Source organism: Marmota monax, unplaced genomic scaffold (assembly GCF_021218885.2).
Source record: "Marmota monax isolate L192 unplaced genomic scaffold, Marmota_monax_Labrador192_F-V1.1 WCK01_AAM20220418_F8-fsc00017, whole genome shotgun sequence".
In the NCBI taxonomy this organism is placed as follows: domain Eukaryota; kingdom Metazoa; phylum Chordata; class Mammalia; order Rodentia; family Sciuridae; genus Marmota; species Marmota monax.
This window is the reverse complement of record NW_026695241.1, coordinates 24,719,461-24,741,241: the sequence shown is the minus strand read 5'-3', so window position 1 is coordinate 24,741,241 and position 21,781 is coordinate 24,719,461. Positions and strand designations below refer to the sequence as shown.

Genomic DNA, 21,781 nt, shown 5'->3' with positions numbered 1-21,781 from the left:
ACAATAAGCTGAAAGATAGATACCATTCAAAATATTTCTCAACTCAGGTCTCATATTTCAATTTTAATGAAAACAGTGCATAAATACTAGTACTAGCATTATTTGTCTTAATAGAAACTATATGATCATAATAGTCATATAGTTGACTAAATTCTAGTGTTATGTTACTTGGTTTGACTACTCTAATTACTAAGAAACAGATTCAAAGAATCTTTATTAAGTACCTTTTGGAGCAAGGTTTCATATGCCTAGAAGAAAGAAAAATGAATTATTTTACTGATTTATTAATTTTATAAGTTTGGTATTTTTATCTATAATTCAAATGTTTAATATTTATCTTAAAAGATATTCTAAAAAACTCCATAAATGAAGTCCATTTGTGTACCTACTTATTAATTGTTGCTGTTTTCCCCCTGCCCTATCTTTTTTTTTTTTTTCAAAGAGAGAGAGAGAATTTTTTTTTTTAATATTTATTTTTTAGTTTTCGGCAGACACAACATCTTAGTTTGTATGTGGTGCTGAGGATCAAACCCCGGCCACACACACGCCAGGCTAGCACGCTACCACTTGAGCCACATCCCCAGCCCTCCCCCTGCCCTATCTTGCCAGGAAGTCTGTGAATATAATCAATTATACCATTCCTTTAAAAAAAAATAAATGAAGGGGCCAGGCATGCAATCATGCCTGTAATCCCAACTATTCAGAAGGTTAGGGCAGAAGAATCACAAATTCAAGGCCAGCATGGACCACTAGCAAGACTCTGTCTGAAAATAAAATTTTTAAAAAAGGGCTGAGATGTAAATCAGTGGTAGAACACTTGCTCAGCATGTGAGGGGTCCTGGATTCAATCCCTAGTACTGCAAACAGAAAAGGAAAAAATGTCATTTATTTACATTTGCATTGTCTTTGGTGTATTATCCAAGAAAAAGTTTAATCTTAAACTGGGAACTATTTTTTTTTGTAGTTGTAGATGGACAGAATATCTTTATTTTATTTGTTTATTTTTATATGGCACTGGGGATCAAACCCAGTCCTTCACACACGCTAGACAAGCGCTCTGCCACTGAGCTACAGCCCCAGCCCAAGCTAGAAGCTGTTTTTACTCAGTATGCTTCAGAAAGACTTCAGTCTCTTTTCAATATTAGGGAAAAGAAACACTCATCATAATAACAGTTGTGGGGCTGGAGTTGTGCTTGCCTAGCATGTGTGGGGCACTGGGTTTGATTCTCAGCACCATATACATAAATAAAATAAAGATCCATTAGCAAATAAAAAATATTTTAAAAAAATAATAATAACAATGTGATTAGTTGAGCAGTTACTATGTGTTATATATACATTAATGTTTCATTATCTGCATTATAATTGTTATATATAGTTGTTATATTGCAATTATCTGCATTATAATTGTTTCACATATATCATCTCATTTAATCTTTGTAAAAAATATGAGAGGTAGGTATTATTATAGGCAGAGGTGGGACTTTAACCCAGCCTGTTGGACAGGAGTTGGTGCTGCTTACACTACATTTCACTTCCAAGGGATTAAGAGAATACAAATTTATTTTAGCATGCATTCAAATGCAAAACTGGAAAGGTTTTGGGAAAACAAATTCCAAAACCTGCACTTTCAAAAACTGTGGATGATTAATTACCATTTCAGATCATTTCTACTAGTATTTCCCACCATCAAAAAAGGTAAGGAAATTTAATTTAGAATGGCTTTTTCCTATTTTGCTGTTTTGTGGTACTAGGGACATAAAGCAGGGCCTCACACCTGCTAGGCAAGTACTCTACCACTAAACACCCCAGTCTCTCTTTTTCTTTTTCTCCTTCAATGCAATGGAGAAATATTATGGGGCTGGGGATGTGGCTCAAGCGGTAGCGCGCTCGCCTGGCATGCGTGCGGCCCGGGTTCAATCCTCAGCACCACATACAAAACAAAGATGTTGTGTCCGCCGAAAACTAAAAAATAAATATTAAAATTCTCTCTCTTTCTTTCTCTCTCTCTTTAAAAAAAATGCATTTAAAAAAATATTATGGATTTTTTAAAAAATACCAAAATATAAAAATAGCCACTTACTGATACAGCTTTAGATTATCTTCTTCCCATATTTTTACATCCTTTAAATGCTACCAAAATTAACTAGACTGAAAAAAAACAAAAGGACATACATAATACTCTATAAAACATAGACCTTGTAAACATCCTGTAGCCCACCAGAGGTGATAGCACATCGCTGTAATCCCAGCTTCTTGGGAGGCTGAAGAAGGAGGATCTTAAACTGGAGAGCAGGCTAGGCAACTTAGTAAGGTCCCATCTCAAAACAAAATTTAAAAAAATTTAAAATAGAAAGGAGTGGGGCACAGTGGCGCACTCCTGTAATCCCAGCGGCTAGGGAGGCCGAAGCAGGAGGATCACAAGTTCAAAGCCACCCTCAGTAAAAGCAAAGCACTAAGCAATTCAGTGAGAATCTGTCTCTGAATAAAATACAAAATAGCGCTGGGGATGTGGCTCAGTGATCAAGTGCCCCTGAGTTCAATACCTGATACAAAAAAAAAAAAAGGTTGGATGTGCGGCTTAGTGATAGAGGGTCTCTTGGTTGAATCTCCAATACCAAAAAAGAAAAAGAATCCTGTAGCCCTTATCAGAATTGACCTACCTAAGCAGTAATAACTAGCCAGATCCAGTTTCAAGGAGGACACAAGCACCTGGTTACCTGTGGGAGGCCAGGCATCCAAGAGTTGCCTTTCATTTCTCCTTTTCCCTTATTCCTCTTCGGTAAAGAAGCCCATTCTTCTACTTCCTGGGCTTCTTGCAATAAAATTCCTTTCTCCACAGTTCTCTTTCTATCTCATTCCTGTTGAGACCCTTATTCTGTTTCCTTGGGACACCTGCAGCGGTCTTTTACCTGATATCTTTGCCTCTGGTTTGTATCAGACAATCTGTCATTCATTATGCTGCTGGAATAATCTTTCCTTGTAATTTCTGAGACATCAAAGATTTTGGAAAGGTATATAGACGTTAATAACAGTTATCTATATTCTTACTGCCCACAATTCATACTTAGTACTGCCTTATAACAGCTTTGTAAAGGCGCTCTTTACTAAAACGCATTTCAAAATATTTCAGACCTTTTTAAGAAGGCTAAAGGATTTTGGGGGGAGAAAAAAAGTTAATCAGGGGCTGGGGTTGTGGCTTGGTGGTAGAGTGCTTGCCTAGCAAGTGTGAGGTACAGGGTTCGATCCTCAGTGCCAAAAAGCTGATCCTGATCAGTATTACTGAGTTGCTTAAACCCTACTCCAGCTCCCCATTGTTTGTAGGATAAAGTCTAACTTCCTACTATGGACTCCATGACCTGGTTCCTGATGTTTCTACCCTTGTACCTTGGTTTCTACTCTTACTCCATAAAGCCCTTTCCTCTCTTGCACACTTGTTACCAAGCTAATGATTTTTCAGTATTTCAGCATTTAGCTCACAAATTTATTTCTTTATGAGTCCTTTCTGATCATGCACCCCATCCTCTGGTGGGTCTGACTAATCTACTTTACATCCCCTCTCATACCCTGAATATAGATAATTGTGCTTGTTTATAAGCTGTTCTTCTCTTCTATAAAGATCCTTAAAGGCAGGAGCTGTACTACTACTCATTGTTGTAGTCGTTGTATCCCAATGCTTTGTTTGGTCCTAGTATTCAATACGTATTCGGTCAATAGAAGAATGTTGCTGAAGTATTCCTTAGATCTTTGATGCCTTATTTTTGCCATTTAGGTATCAGTTTCTAATGTGTGGTAATGAGAAAAGAGCTTTGGTGCCAGCCTGACTCAAATCCTGCTCTGCCTCTTACTGATTTTACAACCTGAGTAAGTTGCTTATTGTATTTGAGGGTACAGTTAGTTCCCTTGTCCACTAAATGTACTTACCTGGGGCATTGTTGTCAACATGAAATGAGATCATGACTGTAAGTATCTGGGACAGAGCTGTCTAGCACAAAATCCAGCACACAGTGCTTAGGAAAAGCAGACTTCTATTCCTTCCCTGTGACTGCTTTTTTTTTCCCCCTACCCCAGTACTGAGACAGGGACTCACTAAATTGCTGAGACTGGCCTTGAACTAGTAATCCTCCTGCCTCAGCCTTCAGAGTCATTGGGATTACAGGTGTGCACAACCACGCCATGCCTGTGACTGCTCTTGACTCTCAAATTTAATACATTTTGGTGTTGTTTTTGGCTGGGACCTTAACCCTGACACATGTAAAGTCCGCTTAATTCCACCTTAGCAGGTAAGGTCCAACCTTCTAACAGAAATAATGGGAAATACCGGGAAAAGGATGGACTGTTTGTGAGTCACAAAGGATAGCATTTGAATATAACCTTTAAATTGTGTGACCTTAAACAAGTAACTTAGTCTCCCTAAATTGTGGTCTCCGATATATAAATTGGAGAAAATAATACTGATTTCTGAAGTAATTGCTATTTTCCCCCCTTGAAAGCTCAGTGGATGATAGCAACTCACCTCTTGAACTTCAGTTAATTGTGCTTTTGTCACTGCCAGGGAGGTGTTCCTTTCATGTAAGAGCTTCTTGAGTCGAATCAGTTCCACATTCTCTTTAATGGAATTGCTGCAGAAAGAAGATAATTCTGCAAACAGAGTTAAGCACCTTTGCTCCTTGACAGTAAAGCAAGGACTTTGTTCTCACATGCCTTGCTTTCCATACTCTCCCACAACAGACCAGAACAGGGAGTTCAGTCTGGTAAATAATCTCTTTTTTTCTATTTTCTCTCATGCCAGTTGAGATTTGAGACTCTACTAACCTTAAACTCTTGTATTTTGAAAAAAACAAAACAAAACATTGTAACTAGTTTTTATTTCTTTGCTTATTTTTTTTTGAACTATGGATTGAACACAGGGGTGCTTTATTACTGAGCCACATCCCCAGCCCTTTTTCATGTTTTATTTTGAGACAGGGTCTTGCTAAATTGCTCAAGCCCTTACTCAGTTGCTGAGCCTGGCTTTGAACTCACAATCCTCCTGCCTCAGTCTTGCGAATCTCTGGGATTACAGGCATGTGCCACCGCACCTGGCTATTTATTTATTTTTTAATTTTAAGCAGGGTCTCACTAAGTTGCTTAGGACCTTGCTAAATTGCTGAGGCTGGCCTCAAACTCTCAATCCTCCTGCCTCAGCTTTCCAAGTTGCTAGGATTATAGGTGTGTGCCACTGCACCCAGCTGTAACTCTGTTTTTGTTGTTGTTTGTTTGTTTGTTGTTTTTTGTGGGTTTTTTTTTTTGGGGGGGTGGAATTGGTACCAGGATTGAACCCAATGGTGCTTTACCACTGAGTTATACCACCAGCCCTTTTTATATTTTATTTTGAGACAGGGTCCGGCTAAATTGCTTTGGGCCTGGCCTTGCTAAATTGTTAAGGCTGGGGCTGGGGATGTGGCTCAAGCGGTAGCGGGCTTGCCTGGCATGCATGCGGCCCGGGTTCGATCCTCAGCACCACATACAAACAAAGATGATGTATCCACTGAAAACTAAAAAATAAATATTGAAAATCTCTCTCTCTCTCTCTCTCTGGAAAAAAAATAAATTGCTAAGGCTGGCTTTGAACTCATGATCCTCCTGTCTCTGCCTCTATGTTTTTTAAATGATGGTGTTTGCCATTTCTTATAAATCCAGAAAGTCCAAGTCTAAGACTTGTTTCCTTAGAGAAACCAGAGGACGTGAATATAGACAAATGAGGGGTGATTATTTCTGAACTTAGGCGATTTCGTTTTCATTATCATTTGAAAGATATTGGGAAGGATTTGGGCTCTCCTCTGTGCTGCTCATTAGAGCCACCTGGAGAGATCTTTAAATACTGCCAGAACCCCACCCCTGAGTAATTACAAAAGAATCTTTGAGGTGGGGCCCATGGTTTGTGGTTTTAAAAGATCTCCATACTGAACACGTGCTCACACAAAAACCTGCACACAATGTTGTAGCATCTTTTTGCTTTTCTCTCATTCTCTTTCTTTCTCTTTCCACTCCTTTCTTTCTTTCTTCTTTGCAATACTAGGATCAAACTCAGGGCCTTTCACAGAGTGAAAGTGCTAGGCAAGCACTCTACCACTGAGATACATCCCCAGAACTTTTTGTCTTTTATTTTGAGACAGGGTCTTACAAAAGTTGCCCAGGCTGGCCTTGTGATCCTTCTGTGTCAGCCTCCTGAGTTGCTGAAATCAGAGGTCTGCACTACCTCACCTGGCAGCATAGGAGCTTTAATAATGCCCAAACTTAGAAGCAACCAAAATAGCTTTCAGTATCTAAATGGATAAATAAACTTTAGTACATCCAGATAACAGAATGTCATTCAGCATTAAAAAGTAATGAGCTATTAAGCCATGAGAAGACCTGGAGAAATCTTAAATGCATATTACCAAGTGAAAGGGTTGCAACTATATGACATTCTGGAAAAAGAGATAAAACTATAGAAACAGTAAAAGGATCAATAGTTGTCAGGGGTTTGGGGAAAGAGACATGAATAAGTTGAGCACAAAGGATTTTTAGGGTAACGAATAAAGTCTGTATGATACTATAATGGTGGATATATATCTTTATACATTTGTTCAAACTTGTAGAATGTGCAACACCAAGAATGAGCCTTAATGTAAACTATAGCCTTTGAGTCATAATGATATGTTAATGTAGGTGCACCGTAACAAATGTCCAGTCTGGCATGGGATGTTGATACTGGGGAGGCTGTATTGTATATGTATGGACATGTATATGAGGGAACTCTGTATATTCTGCTCAATTTTGGTGTGAAACAGAAAAACAAAACAAAAAATGTCTTCAGTAACAGGAGGACATCTAAAAAATAAAATCTATTTTTTAAAAAAGTTCTCTAGGGACTGATGCACAGTGAGAGCTGAGAACTCCTATCTGGTGATGAAATAGCTTTCTTTCAATGAAGTAAAGCAGCAAATCTATTATTCATAAGCATCCCCTTAAAGTTAATTCATTTCTTAACCTGGGAGGGACTCCAGGTCTACTTCTCAGGTTGAATTTAATCCTAACCATTCTTTTTTTGTCTCTGAGACGGAAGAAAGATATAAATGAGAATCTCTTGCTTTTCCAATTCCTTATGGTTTGAGGCATGGAAAGTCAAATTCTTACCGTAGCTCTGCAGCCTTCTGAGCACACTCCAATGAGTTTCTCTGTTCAAAATTTTCATCTTGGGACCATATTTTCTCAGGAGGTGTGGGTGGTTCTTCCACTTGCATAGTATTGTTGGCCATAATGTGGGCACTGGTAAACAGGGATAGACCAGTGAGTTTAACCATAATTATTACTTTGTTGAAAGAAATTATTCTGTTAGAATTAGGAACATTAAACATGAAAGGGAGAAATAGAAATTATTGTTATAGGACTTAGAATTAGGCTGTCATATTTCTAAGACATTAAAAGATTTGGTAATCTTGGTACTTGTAGAGAATAATCTTACAAAATATGGCCTTCAAATGCCAAATGGATACATAAATGAATTATAACATAAAGGGTAAAAATATAAAGGGGAAAGGGAATATCTTCAGTTGAGGAAAGGACCTTTATTTTCCTTTCCTCAGAGGACAGGGAGATGCTTGTTTTCCATTTTTAAACATTGAAATTGGAATTTAACCTAGGGTTGATGTTCATCTTCTCTATGCTAGAAATCACCAACATTCACTTGTTCCCTAAATGATGCATTTCCAATTAAAGCTGCAGGGGTAACAGTGTGAAATAATTGAAAAGAACTCACAGTTCGCTGCTGGGCTCATTGGTTATTTCATCTCTGGTTTTCTCATTTGTCACCTGCTCCTTAAATGTGGGAGGGGCTGTGTAGCTCAGCCTGTCTCTTGACCCTGAAAGTGTAAGCAGAAGATGCAATGAAGTGGCACCCCCTCTCTCCTCAGAAAAAAGTCTTAACTGGGCTTCTCCAGGAATTCTCACCATGGCTGATTTTGGGACTGTCAGCCAAAGAGTCTCTGAGAAAAAGATCAATATGGATAAATTTTTATTTTCCTGATGCCCTGTTTAGCTTGGCCACTGGCCAGGAAGATACCAGCACTCCCGGTGCTGGATACCCCCTTACTACTTTTTCACAAACGTATCCAGTATAGAACTTTGAAGAAATGTGCAAACAAGGCCTCTGGCCTTGAGCTGGGCTTCACAGAGATGTCTACATTTTTAAGATAAGTTACAAATGGGCCCATGGTAACAGCTGGCAGAGGGAGGAAAGAAAGGGGAGATGAAGCTCTCCCCTTCTCAGGTGTTGTCCTTGAAGAGTTAACTTGCCCAGAACAGTGAAAGAAAAAGCTGCTTTTATGTGAACTTCTGCAGACTGTGAACTTCTGAGCCCCTCCCCTTACATGCTAGATATAAAACTCTGAAACTCCCTGAACTCGGGGTTCAGGGGATTGATTGATTACAGCAAAGGCTGTACCCTCTGAACCTGGCTGCAGCCAAATAAAACTGTTTCCTGCTATCTTCGGTGCCTTGCCTCCTTTGTCCCTACAACAGCAATACCCTCCAGAACACCAGATGCTCAAACTGGAACACCAACTGCTGGACCCAGGGAGGCTTGAGACCTGAGGGAAGTCCTTATGTGACAACAGGCCCCAAAGGAGAAGGTCTTCTTACTCTTACACTGACCTTCAACTACAGGTTTCTTAAGTCAGTGAGACTTCAGACTCAGGTGCGTGAGTGTAAATGGGAAGAAGGAAAGGTACAAGCTTATCCAGGGCAGGGACTGCGTGCCTAATCACATCTCATTTTTATCTCTAGTGCCTGATACACCATGGGTGCCCAAAAAGCTGAACTGTTTCAAGGAACTGTAATTTAGACTCATTCTATTTTTCTACTTACAGATGTTTTTATAAAAGTTTAGTTATTTGGAGTAGCATAGGACTATACTAATCAAAACAAATGAGTACTTACTAATAAGAGAATTTAAATTAATGCTGTATTTAGATTTCCTTCCCCTAGGCTCTCATCCCTGAATTAGGCCCATGGAGATGGGGTGTCTTCTCTGGAGATTCAGCACTGGGTTCAGAGAAAGGTCACAGACTCAGCCACTTGGAATATAGGAAAAGGAGTCACTGCAACCAGCATGGGTCATTTGCAGCCTGACTTCTAATTCTAGACAGTCAGTGATGGGCTTTGGTAATCTCGGAAGCAATGGAAATCATATGCAAAGTTTATCTATGTGTATTGTGTATTTTTCTTGGAAGAAGGAACTTAGATTTATTTGAGCAGGGTTTCAAAGGAGTCCACTTCCCTAAACCTGGGGTTTAGAGGCAAACTGTTCTGGAAATCCTTGCTCTTCAGCCACATAGCCTGACATGCAGGAGGATCCCTGATAAGATTATTTCCCTCACACCTGAGTAGGACCAAAATGTTGCATCTGCATCTCTTTTCTTTCTTTCTTTTTTAATTTTAGTTGTTTATAGGCTTTTCCCCGCTTATATGTGGTGCTGAGAATGGAACCCAGTGCCTCACACCTGCCAGGAAAGTGCGCTACTGCAGAGCCACAGCCCCTGCTCCCTACATCTCTTTTCTAGTCTGTTGCAGACCCACTAGCAAAGCTCTCATTTCCTGTTGTGTGATTCTCCTTTCAGCAGTATTCCAGAAAGAGCTAGAAGATAGAAGTTATGCAAATGCAAACCGGGGCTTCTTGCTTGTTACCCAAGCACTCTACCACTGAACCACATGCCCACCCCTAAAATGAGAATTTTGATCCAGACATCCAAACAAAGGAACAACATGGGGAAGTGGGAGGGATAAAACACGGAGGGTAACGTGGCTGGCACATCACTCCTTCCCAGTGTTTTATTGGAGATATGATCCTAAGCCTCACCCTCTTGAGATTTCTCCGGCACCCTCCCACCAGCGGTATGGAGTCTTCTGCGTCCCACGTGGACCCGAGCCTGGCCACCACCCGGAGCAGACAGACTGAGACGCTGAACCTGTGCTTGCAACTTCTGCGTCAGAGGGCGCTGGTGCACCGGGGCGCGCTGGCGCAGGGTTTGGCGCTGGTGCACGGGCGGACGCTGATTCATGGCTTGGCTCTGATGCACGGGGAAGCGCTGCCGCCACTCCGCTTTCCGCCGCCGCCTTGTGGGCTTTGAGAACTGCGCCGCTGCCGCATCCGGCCGCAGGTCTCGACCAGAGGCGGTCAATCGGAGTAAGGTCGTCCTCAGCCTATGGCAAAATAGAACACGTGGTTTCTTCCTTTATAATGGATGTTTCTGCAGCTTATTTGGTGACACATAATTATGAATTGATCTGTGATATTAATTAATCTACTGTGGTCGGTTATTTACACTTAAAAATTAATTTTCTATCCCTGATTACACCTGTAACTTGAGGGCAGGGGACATCATGGTGTCCATCTTTGTCCGTTCCATTGTATTGATCACACATTCATCTTAGTAAAAAATATTGGACCACTCCTTCACCGTATTTCTATGTATACTTATTTTAAAATTAAATATAGCCGGGCATGATGGTGCACGCCTGTGTTGGAGAGACTCAGGAGGCTGAGGCAGCAGGATCATAAATTTGAGGCCAGACGGCAACTTGATGAGACCCTGTCTCAAAGCAAAAAATGAAAAGGGCTGGAGATGTGACTCAGTGGTTGAGCACCCTGGGTTCAGTCTCCAGTACCCCCCAAATGTATATGTACATATATATATATATGTGTGTGTGTTTATATACATACATACATTATACATATATAATTTATAAATGTATATAGGCATTTAATATCTATATATGTAATATAATTTAATTTGTATGTATACATATATAATTACACATATATAATTTGTATTCGTATATATATACACAAATATATATATATACACATACATATGATTCTGTACTGAATTATAGTCATAAAACAAATAAAAATACCAATTTTTAAACAATGATAGATATAAGTAGTTTTTTTGTTTGGTTTGGAAGTGGGGATTAAACTCAGGAACACTACCACTGAGCTACATCCCCAACCCCTTTTATTTTTGAGACAGGAGCTCTACTCATTAAGTTATCAAAGCTGGCCTAAAACTTGCAATCCTTTTGCCTCATCCTCCCAAATAGCTGGGATTATAGGCATGCATCACCAGACCTGGCCATAATTTTAATATTTATTTTTAGCTCCATTTGTCTATACCTCCCTTTATATATGTGTGTCCCAAATTAAAGATTACTCTTTTATAGTTTCTAGTATATACTGATACTTACCTTACTATTATGGATATTTGCTATCATGAGTTTTACCATTATCATCATATTCTATGGAATCACTGTGCTATAGATTGAATTGTATTCTTGTCACAAATCCCTAAACTTCAACATGATTGTATGTGAAGATGGTGTTGTTACAAGGTTATTAAGGCTAATTGAGGTCATAAGAGGGGGCATCAATCTGGTAGAACTGTGACCTTACAAGAGAAGGAGGGTCCTGTCCCAGTCCCCAGCAACCCCTGCCTTCTGCCCCACCATGTGATGACACAGCAAAAATGAGGCAGTCTGCAAGCAAGGAAGATAGCCTTCACCAGAGTGCTGCCATACAGTCACCCTAATTTAGCTTGTAGAATTAAGAAAATAAATTTCTGATGCTTAAGCTACCTAGTCTATGATATTTTGTTACGGCAGCCTGAACCAACCAAGGCAATACTGCCTGCCTATTCTGACATTTAGAAATGTAGTCGTGGGCATGAAACTTTAACTTTCTACGCTCAGTTTCCTCATCCATAAATAAACATAGAAATAATAACTGGCTGGGTGCAGTGGTACACATCTGCCACTGCACCCAGCCCCATCCATTTTTATTTCTCACAGGGTCTTGCTAAATTGCGCAGCATGGCCTCAAATCCTGGTGCCTCAGCTTTCCATGTCGTTGGGATTTACAAATTTGTACCACCATGTCTGCTATCTCGGCTGCCTTCAGATAACTCAAAATCTGAAGCATTTAGAGGAGGATCCTATTTCTTTGAATCACTCAACCAAAGCACAGATATTGTAATAGAATCTAATATATTTATTGTGATACCTTTAGATCTCTATGATATACATTTTCTCTTTCTGAAACTGTAATGAATAATAAACCCAGCTTGACCTACTACAGGTGTGTTCCTGGTTGTCTTGGAAGCTGGATGCAGTCGCATAGGCCTGTAATCTGTTACTCAACTTGGGAGCCTGAGGCAGGAGGATCCCAAGTTCCAGGCCACCCTCAGTAGTTTAGCAAGACCCTATCTCCAAATTTAAAAATAAAATAAAAAGGACTATGGGGCTGGGCACTGTGGCACACACCTGTAATCCCTGCGGCTCGGGAGGCAGAGGCAGGAGGATCAAGAGTTCAAAGCCAGCCTCAGCAGTTTAGCGAGATGCTAAGCAACTCAGTGAGACCCTGTCTCTAATAAAATACAAAATCGGGCTAGGGATGTGGCTCAGTGGTCAAGTGCCCTGAGTTCAATCCCCAGTACCCCAAAAAATAAAAAAATAAAAAGTACTAGGGATGTGGTTCAGTAGTAGAACACCCCTGGATTCAGTCCCCAGTACAAAAAACAAAAACCAAAAAGTCTTTAGAGGTAGACTTTCAGAACTCCCATCCTTCCATCTGTTTATCCATCTGTTTATCTCTCTTCATCCCCATCTTAGATTACTTTCCAGGTTTCACCCCAGAGATCCACCTTTGAAAGACAATAACCTACAATAAGGTCACTGTAGATGGCATATTTTTGAGTAAGAACTTTCAACTCTGCTACTCATTAGGGGTAATCTCAAGCAAGTTATTTGACTATTTGTGTCCTCTTTTCTCATAATAATACTTCCTTCATGCTATGAGTTAATAGTATTTATAATATTAAATTCATCAATATATGTTCATAAATCACTTACACATGCTTGTACACAGTAAAGAATCAATATGATTTATTTTATTCTTTTTTTAATATTTATTTATTTTTTTAGTTTTCGGCGGACCCAACATCTTTGTTTGTATGTGGTGCTGAGAATCGAACCTGGGCCACTTGCATGCCAGGCGAGCGCACTACTGCTTGAGCCACATCCCCAGCCCCGATTTATTTTATTTTTATTTTTTTATGGGACTGGAGATTGAACTGAGCTACTTTCCCAGCCTTTCTTTTTTTTTTAAATAATCTTATTTTATTTTATTTTTTTAAAGAGAGAGGTGAGAGAGAGAGAGACAGAGAGAGAATTTTTACTATTTATTTTTTTTTTAGTTTTCGGTGGACACAACATCTTTGTTTGTATGTGGTGCTGAGGATCGAACCCGGGCCGCACGCACGCCAGGCGAGCGCGCTACCGCTTGAGCCACATCCCCAGCCCCTTTCCCAGCCTTTATTGTTGTTGTTGTTGTTGTTGTTGTTATTATTATTATTATTATTATTATTATTATTTTATTTTTGAGGCAGGGTCTTGCTAAATTACAGAGGCTGGCCTCAAATTTACAATCCTCCTTCCTCAACCTCCTGAGATGCTAGGATTACAAGTGTATGCCATCATGCCAGGGCTGTAGGTACTTTAAAAAAAATCAAATTATATACTTTATTTATTTATTTTTATGTGGTGCTGAGAATCAAACCCAGTGCCTCGAATGTGCCAGGCAAGCACTCTACCACTAAGCCGCAATCCCAGCTTATAGGTACCTTTTGATCTCATCCTTTTGCTTCCAAAAAAGCTCCTTCAACAAGATGTGATCTTCCTGAAGTCGAAAGAGACTGTCCTCTAGTTCCTGTCGGCTCATCTTGGTAGAGGGTAGTTGAGTTTTTATATTCTTACCTAAAGTCCCAGAAGAAGGTAATTGGAAACATTTTTAATGTAATCTTTTTAACCCATCAGATCTCACATCACATCTTATACAAAGAGCATGAGTCTAACTTGAATTAGGAAGTATGTGCCATGACCACTAATGGACCTCTGGAGGATTCCCCCTACCCTTCCAGCATGAGCCAAGATGACCTCCTCTCTGCAAATTACATTCTGTCAATAAAAATGTCAAGTAGGGATTTTTTTCTACAATCTTTCTTTTCTTTTCTTTTCTTTTTTTTTTTTTGAATTTTTTAATGTTTATTTTTTAGTTATCAGCGGACACAACATCTTTGTTTGTATGTGGTGCTTAGGATCGAACCCAGGCGGCACGCATGCCAGGCAATCGCGCTACCGCTTGAGCCACACCCCCAGCCCTTAATCTTTCTTTTTAATCTATCTTTCCTCCTTAGTAGATAATTTGAATTTATACAAGGTTGTGCCCATGATTATTTTCAAAACCCTCATAAGGAAAAGCATAAAAACCTTTCCTGATTACCAAGAGTCATCTCATTTCCTTTTGAAGGTTTGGATAAACTCTTCCCAAATTGCATCTTTGGGATACAGCCTCTATTTGTTCTAGGCAGAAGAAGTTAGATCTCCCTGGGCAACATGAGTTCACTGGCCTGTGTCAGTTCTGATCTCCCCGTAAATGGGAATTACCTTAAAACCCCAGAGCTCATGGGCTGGGGTTGTGGTTCAGGGGTAGAGCTCTTACCTAGCATGTGCGAGGCACTGAGTTTGATCCTCAGCACCACATAAAAATAAATAAACAGGGCTGGGGTTGTGGCTCAGCGGTAGAGTGCTCATCTTGCACATGAGAGGCCCTGGGTTTGATTCTCAGCACCACATAAATAAAATAGAGATATTGTGTTCGATTACAACAAAAAATAAATATCTAAAAATAAATAAATAAGCAAGATAAAATAAAGGTATTGTGTCTGACTACAACTTTAAAAAGATATATTTTAAAAAAAAACGGAGCTCATATTTAAATCATTGACATCATTACTGATTAATGATTTTTTTTTTTTGTACCAGAGATTGAACCCAGGGATGCTGAGTCATATCCCCAGCCCTTACTATTTTTTATTTTGAGACAGGTCACACTCAGTTGCTTAGGGCCTTGCTAAATTGCTGAGAGTGGCTTTGAACTTGCTGCCTAAACCTTCTAAGCCTCTGATATTACAGGCCTGCACCACTATACCCAGCTCGACATAAAAGTGTGAGTTAAGAGGATTAAATGTCATTAAATTATACTTTACTATTAATGAAAAATAACAAAATAAATAAATAGATAAATAAGAGGTTTAAATATCAGTTTCTTTCCTCTCATGTGAAACATTAGACATATCCCATTTTTGTATCAATTTTCAATGACATAGCTTCTTCCAAAGAGGACTGAAATAAATGGCAGGTAAAGCTGGATCTCACTAAGTTTTTCTCAAAGTAAAATTATCATGCAAATTAAAGATCTTGGCATCTGCCTGTTTCGACTTCTGGACTTGTTTCTTCTTTCTTTTTAAAAATCTTTTCCCAGCTGGGCACTGTGGCACATGCCTGTAATCCCAGTGGCTCCGGAGGCTGAGACAGGAGTTCAAAGCCAGCCTCAACAAGAGGCTGTGAGCAACTCACAATGGTGCTAAGCAACTCAGTGAGACCCTGTCTCCAAATAAAAAATATAAAATAGGGCTGGGGATGTGGCTTAGTGGTCGAGTGCCCCTGAGTTCAATCCCCAGTATCAAAAACAAAAACAAAAAAACTCTTTTCTCTTTTCTTGGGGCTGGGGATGTGGCTCAAACGGTAGCGCGCTCGCCTGGCACGCGTTCGGCCCGGGTTCGATCCTCAGCACCACATACAAACAAAGATGTTGTGTCTGCCGAAAACTAAAAAATAAATAAATATTTAAAAAAACCCAAAAAACTCTTTTCTCATTTTTTTCTTTTTTTTTCTCATATTTTTTGGTGGTGCATTATAATTATACATAATGGTAGAAAGTGCTATTACATGTTCATATTTATACACAATACAACAATATAATTTGGCCAATATTGTTCCCCCGTGTTTCCCCTTTTCCTCCTCTCCTCCCTCCCTCAGCCCTGTAAAGGGTTTCTTTTTAGGGTGATAAATACTCTAAAATTAGATATTGGTAGTGAATGCACACCTCTGTGAAATACTAAAAATTATTGAATCATATACTTTAAAGGAGTGAATTTTGTTGATTTCTTTTTCTTTTTTTCTGTGGCACTAGAGGTTGAACCCAAGTCACTACATCCTTAATCCTTTTTATTTTGAGACAGAGTCTTGCTAAGTTGCTGAGGCTGGCATCAGATTTTCAACCATCCATCTCAGCCTCCTAAATCAAAGAGATTACAGGTGTGTGCCACCACACTAGGCTTGATATGTAAATTTTTCTTAAAAACTGTTTATATAGGGCTGTAGTCTTAGCTCAGTGGTAGAGTGCTTGCCTCACATGTGTGAGGCCCTGGGCTCGATCCTCAGAACTACATAATAAATAAATAAATAAATAAATAAATAAAAATATTGTGTTCATCTACAACTAAAAAAATATTTTTTTTAAAAAAACCTGTTTATATAGCTGGGCACAAGTACACATATCACCAAACTTAAAAAAAAATAGAACTTTAGGGCTGGAGTTGTAGCTCTGTGGTAAAGCACTTGCCTAGCATGTGTGAGGCACGGAGTTTGATTCTCAGCACCACATATAAATAAATAAAATAAAGGTCTATTGACTTTTATAAATAAATAAATAAATAAAAATAGAACATTACTAATATGTATACTAAGAACTCCCTATAAATCCTTTATTCTTCCTATTCCTGCCTTGCTGCAAAAGCTGTAGTAATAACTCTTACATTGCTTTATAATTTTATAAAGATACTTAAATTTATCCTATAATTCTTTTTATAAATTTATCATATATACATATGTGTGTATATATAAATATAAATATATATATATATATATATATATATTCCTAAACAATACATAGTTCAGTCTTCCCTGATTTTCATATTTACACATACTAAACCATTCTTTATTTACTCTTCTGTGATGGCTTCTTTTGCTCAACATTGTTTTTGAAATTCATCCAAGTTAACAGTAGCTGAGTCATTCTTATTCACTTTTTGCTATTATTACTTTTTCTCCTCCTTTTCCGTCTTCTTTTTCTCTTGTACTACTGGAGATTGAACCCAGGAGTGCTCTACCACCAAGCTATACTCCCAACACTTTTTATTTTTTGAGATGGGGTCTTGCTAAATTGCTGAGGCTGACTGCAAACTTGTAATCCTCCTGCTTCAACCTCCTGAATTGCTGGGGTTAAAGGCATACACCACCACACGTGATGGCCTACTATCATTTCATTTTACAAATACATATCAATATAGATTCATTTTCTGATTATTAGACATTTAAGTTGTTCCTATTTTTTACTCTTATGACTAATACTGCTATAAATATTCTGATACATGTTTGCTTGTACACAGGTGAAAGAATTCCTGCAAATTCATACCCAGTTCAACAGTACTAGATAATGCCAACCCTTTTTCCAAAGTGGGTGTACCATGTATACAGCTGTGGGCAGTATACACAGTGCCCTATCCTTGATAAAAACATATATAAGTGAAAATAGTATCAACTATAGCTATGATTAGGATTGAATGGTGGGAGAGAAGTAACAAATTTACAAAAATATCTTAGGCCTGTGTAGAAGAAGCTCTGATCAGGAAGAACCCTTTCATCTTATCTACTACTGCTTAGTGGGACTGATAGACTAATCATATGCATAAATGTGTGAAACATGTTAATTTGTTCTTGACTTTTGGTAACATAGAAATTTTATTATAAGAATTTTCTTCCCTAGCATGTACACGAGGCTCTGAGTTCAATTCCTGTTAGTACTCCCACCCCACATACATGCAAAAGAAAAGAAAGGGGCGGGGGAAGGAAGGAAGAAAAAACATTAAAATAAAAAACTATTTTAAGGGGCTGGGGATGTGGCTCAAGCGGTAGCGCGCTCTCCTGGCATGTGTGAGGCCCGGGTTCGATCCTCAGCACCACATACAAACAAAGATGTTGTGTCCGCCGAAAACTAAAAAATAAATATTAAAAAAAAAAAAAAACTATTTTAAGAACAGGTATTGAAAGATTGAAGAGAAAACTGAAAGCAAAGCAGTCATGGTGAAGACTAGCAAAATTTTCCACAATGGCAGACTTAAAGTTGTTTTAATTCTCAAAAAATCTGTCCCCAGGCATTAGATTTACCTTTTGACAGAGGTATTGAGTCCATGTCTCTGACCAGCAGAAACCCTGATGCATGTTTCACCACATGTGACATCATGTCAGCTCTCGAGTTGTAAGAGATTCCAGAGGACACAAAATAGAGGGAAAGTTCAGCCAATTAGAGAAAACTTTAGGGTGACTTCTGTAATCTGTACAAGTTGTAGCAGGAGTTTCTCAGCACTTTCATGATGGTATATGATACATCGTAGTCATATTTACCTGATGTGGACAACTCTAAGAATAAGACCATGCACTGAGTATTAATGACATTTTTAATTCAAAATTAAAGTCAATTTTTTTTCTGATTATAGAACATATTGCATCAATTTTCAGGTGAATGCTCAGCCTGGAAACCACTGACCACACTTTCTCTGGGAAATGGACCTTTAACCCTATTCTCCACACAATTTACAGGGGCTGACTTTCAGGAACCAGTTTAAACTCTAATTTTATTCCAATTCCCACAGCCACTGTGATATGATCAGGGACAAACAACAGACCCAAGCTGGGGAATCAGATTCTTTCTCCTAGAAACTGGAAATTAGACTGAGAAAGTTAAATTAGCCTCTGTGAATGGCTAGAACCATTAAGTCAACTAGGGAGGGCTAGGATGGTCATATTCTACTCTCTGCCCTAAATAATCAGGAAATCCATCTATAAATTGCCTTAGACCTTAGTCAACACTCTTTTTCCTGGGTGATAGTACCCAGTGTTTTGGCTTTAAATACTACATAAAAATATGCTGCTGCTTCCAAAATTTAAGTATCCAGCATTGACCTTCAAATTTGTACATCTTCTTATTTTTTAAACACTTCCACTTACATGGTTATTAGATATCACAAACACATAATCCTAAAGAGGAGTTTCAATTTCTCCCTCCAATATGATCTTTTCCCAGTCTTTCCCCATCTCCATAAATGGTACTAGTACCCTAGCATTCCTAAAACCTTGCTTCCTCCCTTTCTCTCATCCACTAGTATTCCCTTTAGGTTCTTCCTTAAAACAAATGAACAAAAAGCTATAGAACCCCCCCACCCCCCGCAAAAAAAGCTATAGATCTCTCTGTAACCACCACTGTAATTCAAGCCACCCGAGTCTTTCGTCAACTACTATAAAGTTTCCTTAATGCTCTCCCCATTTTTATCTGACCCTTCTCCATCAAGTCTCCCGGAAACATCTAGAATGACTTTTATAAAATACTGCAACTTATAGCATCTTCTGTTTAAAAGTCCCCACTGGCTTTTTATTACATTTAGAATAAAAGCTAAACTTTTTACTGGGTTCCTACACCACTTGACCCACTTCTTGCTTCTTTAGTCACACCTTCTGCCTTTCCTGGTCTAGCTCACAAACTCCTCACTACTGGCTTCCTCTCTGCTCCCTGAACCCTTAAGGGCCCTGTTCCCAAGCCCTTTGTAGTCTGCTGGAATTCTGTTTCCCTTGCTCTTTATGTGGCAGTTCCTTCTCATTCTTCAGTTTCTTAGCATCTTTCCATCTGTCAAGAGACCTTTCTCCAACTTAGATATAAGTGAGCACTTTCCCAGTTATACTTTGTCATATCACTCTGTTTTATTTCTCTTGTAACATTCACAATCCTCAGAAACCATTTAAATTTATGTATACTTGTTTATTTTCTTTTTCCCTCACTAAAATATAAGGACTTTGAAGGCAGAGAATTGGTTTATTTTGTTTACCTGTATATATCCAGCATCTGAACAGTTCCTAGAACAAAGAAGACAACCAATATATCTGTGTCAAATCATTGAAAAGATGAAAGAATGAACAATTCAAGAAAGAAGATGATAACAAAGGGCTGAGATGAGTCTAAAAGTCCTGGAAAGCCTGTAATTCCAGCTACTCAGGAGGCTGAGGCAAGAGGATTGCAGTTGGAGGCCAGCCTGGACAACTTAATGAGATCCTGTTTCAAAATAAGACAAAAAGTGCTGAAGATAGAGCTCAGTGCTTGCCTAGTATGTGCAAGGGCCTGGGTTCAATCCCCAGTACTAGCAAGTCCTGAAAGCATTCTATTTTCTTTCTTTCTTTCATTGGTGCATTGTAAACTTTCTGTTCTTGTTTCTGATCTTTTCCAAGGTCTGACTCTATTTCTATTCTTAGGTTCTATGGGATAGTTCTGTGTTAACAAAGTCCCCTTTTTTTCTGAAGTTGGACTTGTCAACTAAAGAAGCTTGTTCACAAGCTTATTTTGTTTTTTGTTTGTGTTTTTTTTTTTTTTTTAATATTTTTTAGATGTTGATGGACCTTTTTATTTTTATTTATCTAAATGCAGTGCTGAGGATCAATCCAGTGTCTCACACATGCTAGGTAGGCACTCTACCACTGAACTACAACCCCAGTCCTTGTGTTTTGTTTTTTTGCAGTGCTGGGAATTGAACTCAGGACCTTGTACTTCCTAGCCAAGTGCTCTACCACTGAACTAAATCCCCAGTCCCACTAGGTTATTTTGAACAAACAGGGAAATATAAAGAAGTTAAAAAGCATGATGGAGGAATTCCATCACCAGGAGAGGATATTAACATAATGTTGATCTACTTTCTTGACAATTTAATTTGTCAAGCTCATTCATACTGTGTTCTATAATGTTTCTTTTTTCTTTCTTTTTGATACAATACCTTAATTTTATGTGATGCTGAGGATCAAACCCAGTGCCTCACACATGCTAGGCAAACACTCTACCATTACCACTGAGCTACAGCCCAAGCCCTGTAATGTTTCATTTTTAAAATCACAATAAGTAGAAAGTATCTTTCTTTCTTTCTTTCTTTCTTTCTTTTTGGTGGGGGGTACTGGGTATTGAACCCAGGGGCTTTTAACCACTGAGCCACCTCTCCAGCTCTTTTTAAATATTTTATTTAGAGACAATTGCTAAATTGCTTAGGGCCTCACTAAATTGCTGAGGCTGGCTTTGAACTTGTGATCCTCCTACCTTACTCAGCCTCCTAAACTGCTGGGATTACAGGCATGTGCCACCATGTCTGGCTTGGAGAGAGAGCATCTTTCCAATGACATAATTTTGGATATATACAGATTTCATAGCATGTCTAATTTTTTAGTTGTAGATGGATACAATATCTTTATTTATTTACTTTTATGTGATGCTGAAGATTGAACCCAGTGCCTCACATATACAAAGCAGGCACTCCACCACTGAGCTACAGCCCCAGCCCTATCATGTCTAATTGTAAGGAAGCTGAATGATCACCCAAAAGTTGTACTTTCAGATGTTAGGCAATAGTCCTAGGATTAGAACAGAGTGAAGCAATTAAGAAACTCAAATGAGCACTTATTTTAAAGTCAATATCTCACTATTTTTTTTTAATCTCTCACATTTAAGGTAGCATTTTCATGTTGACTAAGTCACTGATCTTCCTCTCTCCTCCATTGGAGAAGTCATATGAAAGTAAAAGAAATATGACCACATCACAGACATGGTCCGCTGAACTTGAAGTCATTTGCAAAAATGGAGCTGTAGTAGAAGAAAAGTTGCTCTGGTTTTTAAATATCTGAGCACAGAGAAGATTGTTCCAAAATACACTACCAAACTCTTAAAGCACTATGAAGCAACTGGAAAGTACCACGAAAACTGAAGTCAAAGAAACTC

General features: G+C 38.8%; 1 protein-coding gene across 1 annotated transcript in view; it reads right to left on the bottom strand.

Annotated features, from left to right (window-relative positions):
* Rpgrip1 (RPGR interacting protein 1) overlaps window positions 1-18,217 on the bottom strand; it is a 62,846-nt gene extending 44,629 nt beyond the window's left edge. The window contains exons 1-8 of the mRNA XM_046441061.2: window positions 18,145-18,217; window positions 13,698-13,830; window positions 10,101-10,224; window positions 9,881-10,037; window positions 7,782-7,886; window positions 7,162-7,369; window positions 4,517-4,622; window positions 225-248 (exon numbers count right to left, since the gene is read on the bottom strand). Of these exons, the coding sequence (XP_046297017.1) occupies window positions 225-248; window positions 4,517-4,622; window positions 7,162-7,369; window positions 7,782-7,886; window positions 9,881-10,037; window positions 10,101-10,224; window positions 13,698-13,830; window positions 18,145-18,217 (930 nt within the window). The remainder of the gene's footprint in view (window positions 1-224; window positions 249-4,516; window positions 4,623-7,161; window positions 7,370-7,781; window positions 7,887-9,880; window positions 10,038-10,100; window positions 10,225-13,697; window positions 13,831-18,144) is intronic.
* Between the last annotated feature and the right edge of the window lie 3,564 nt (window positions 18,218-21,781).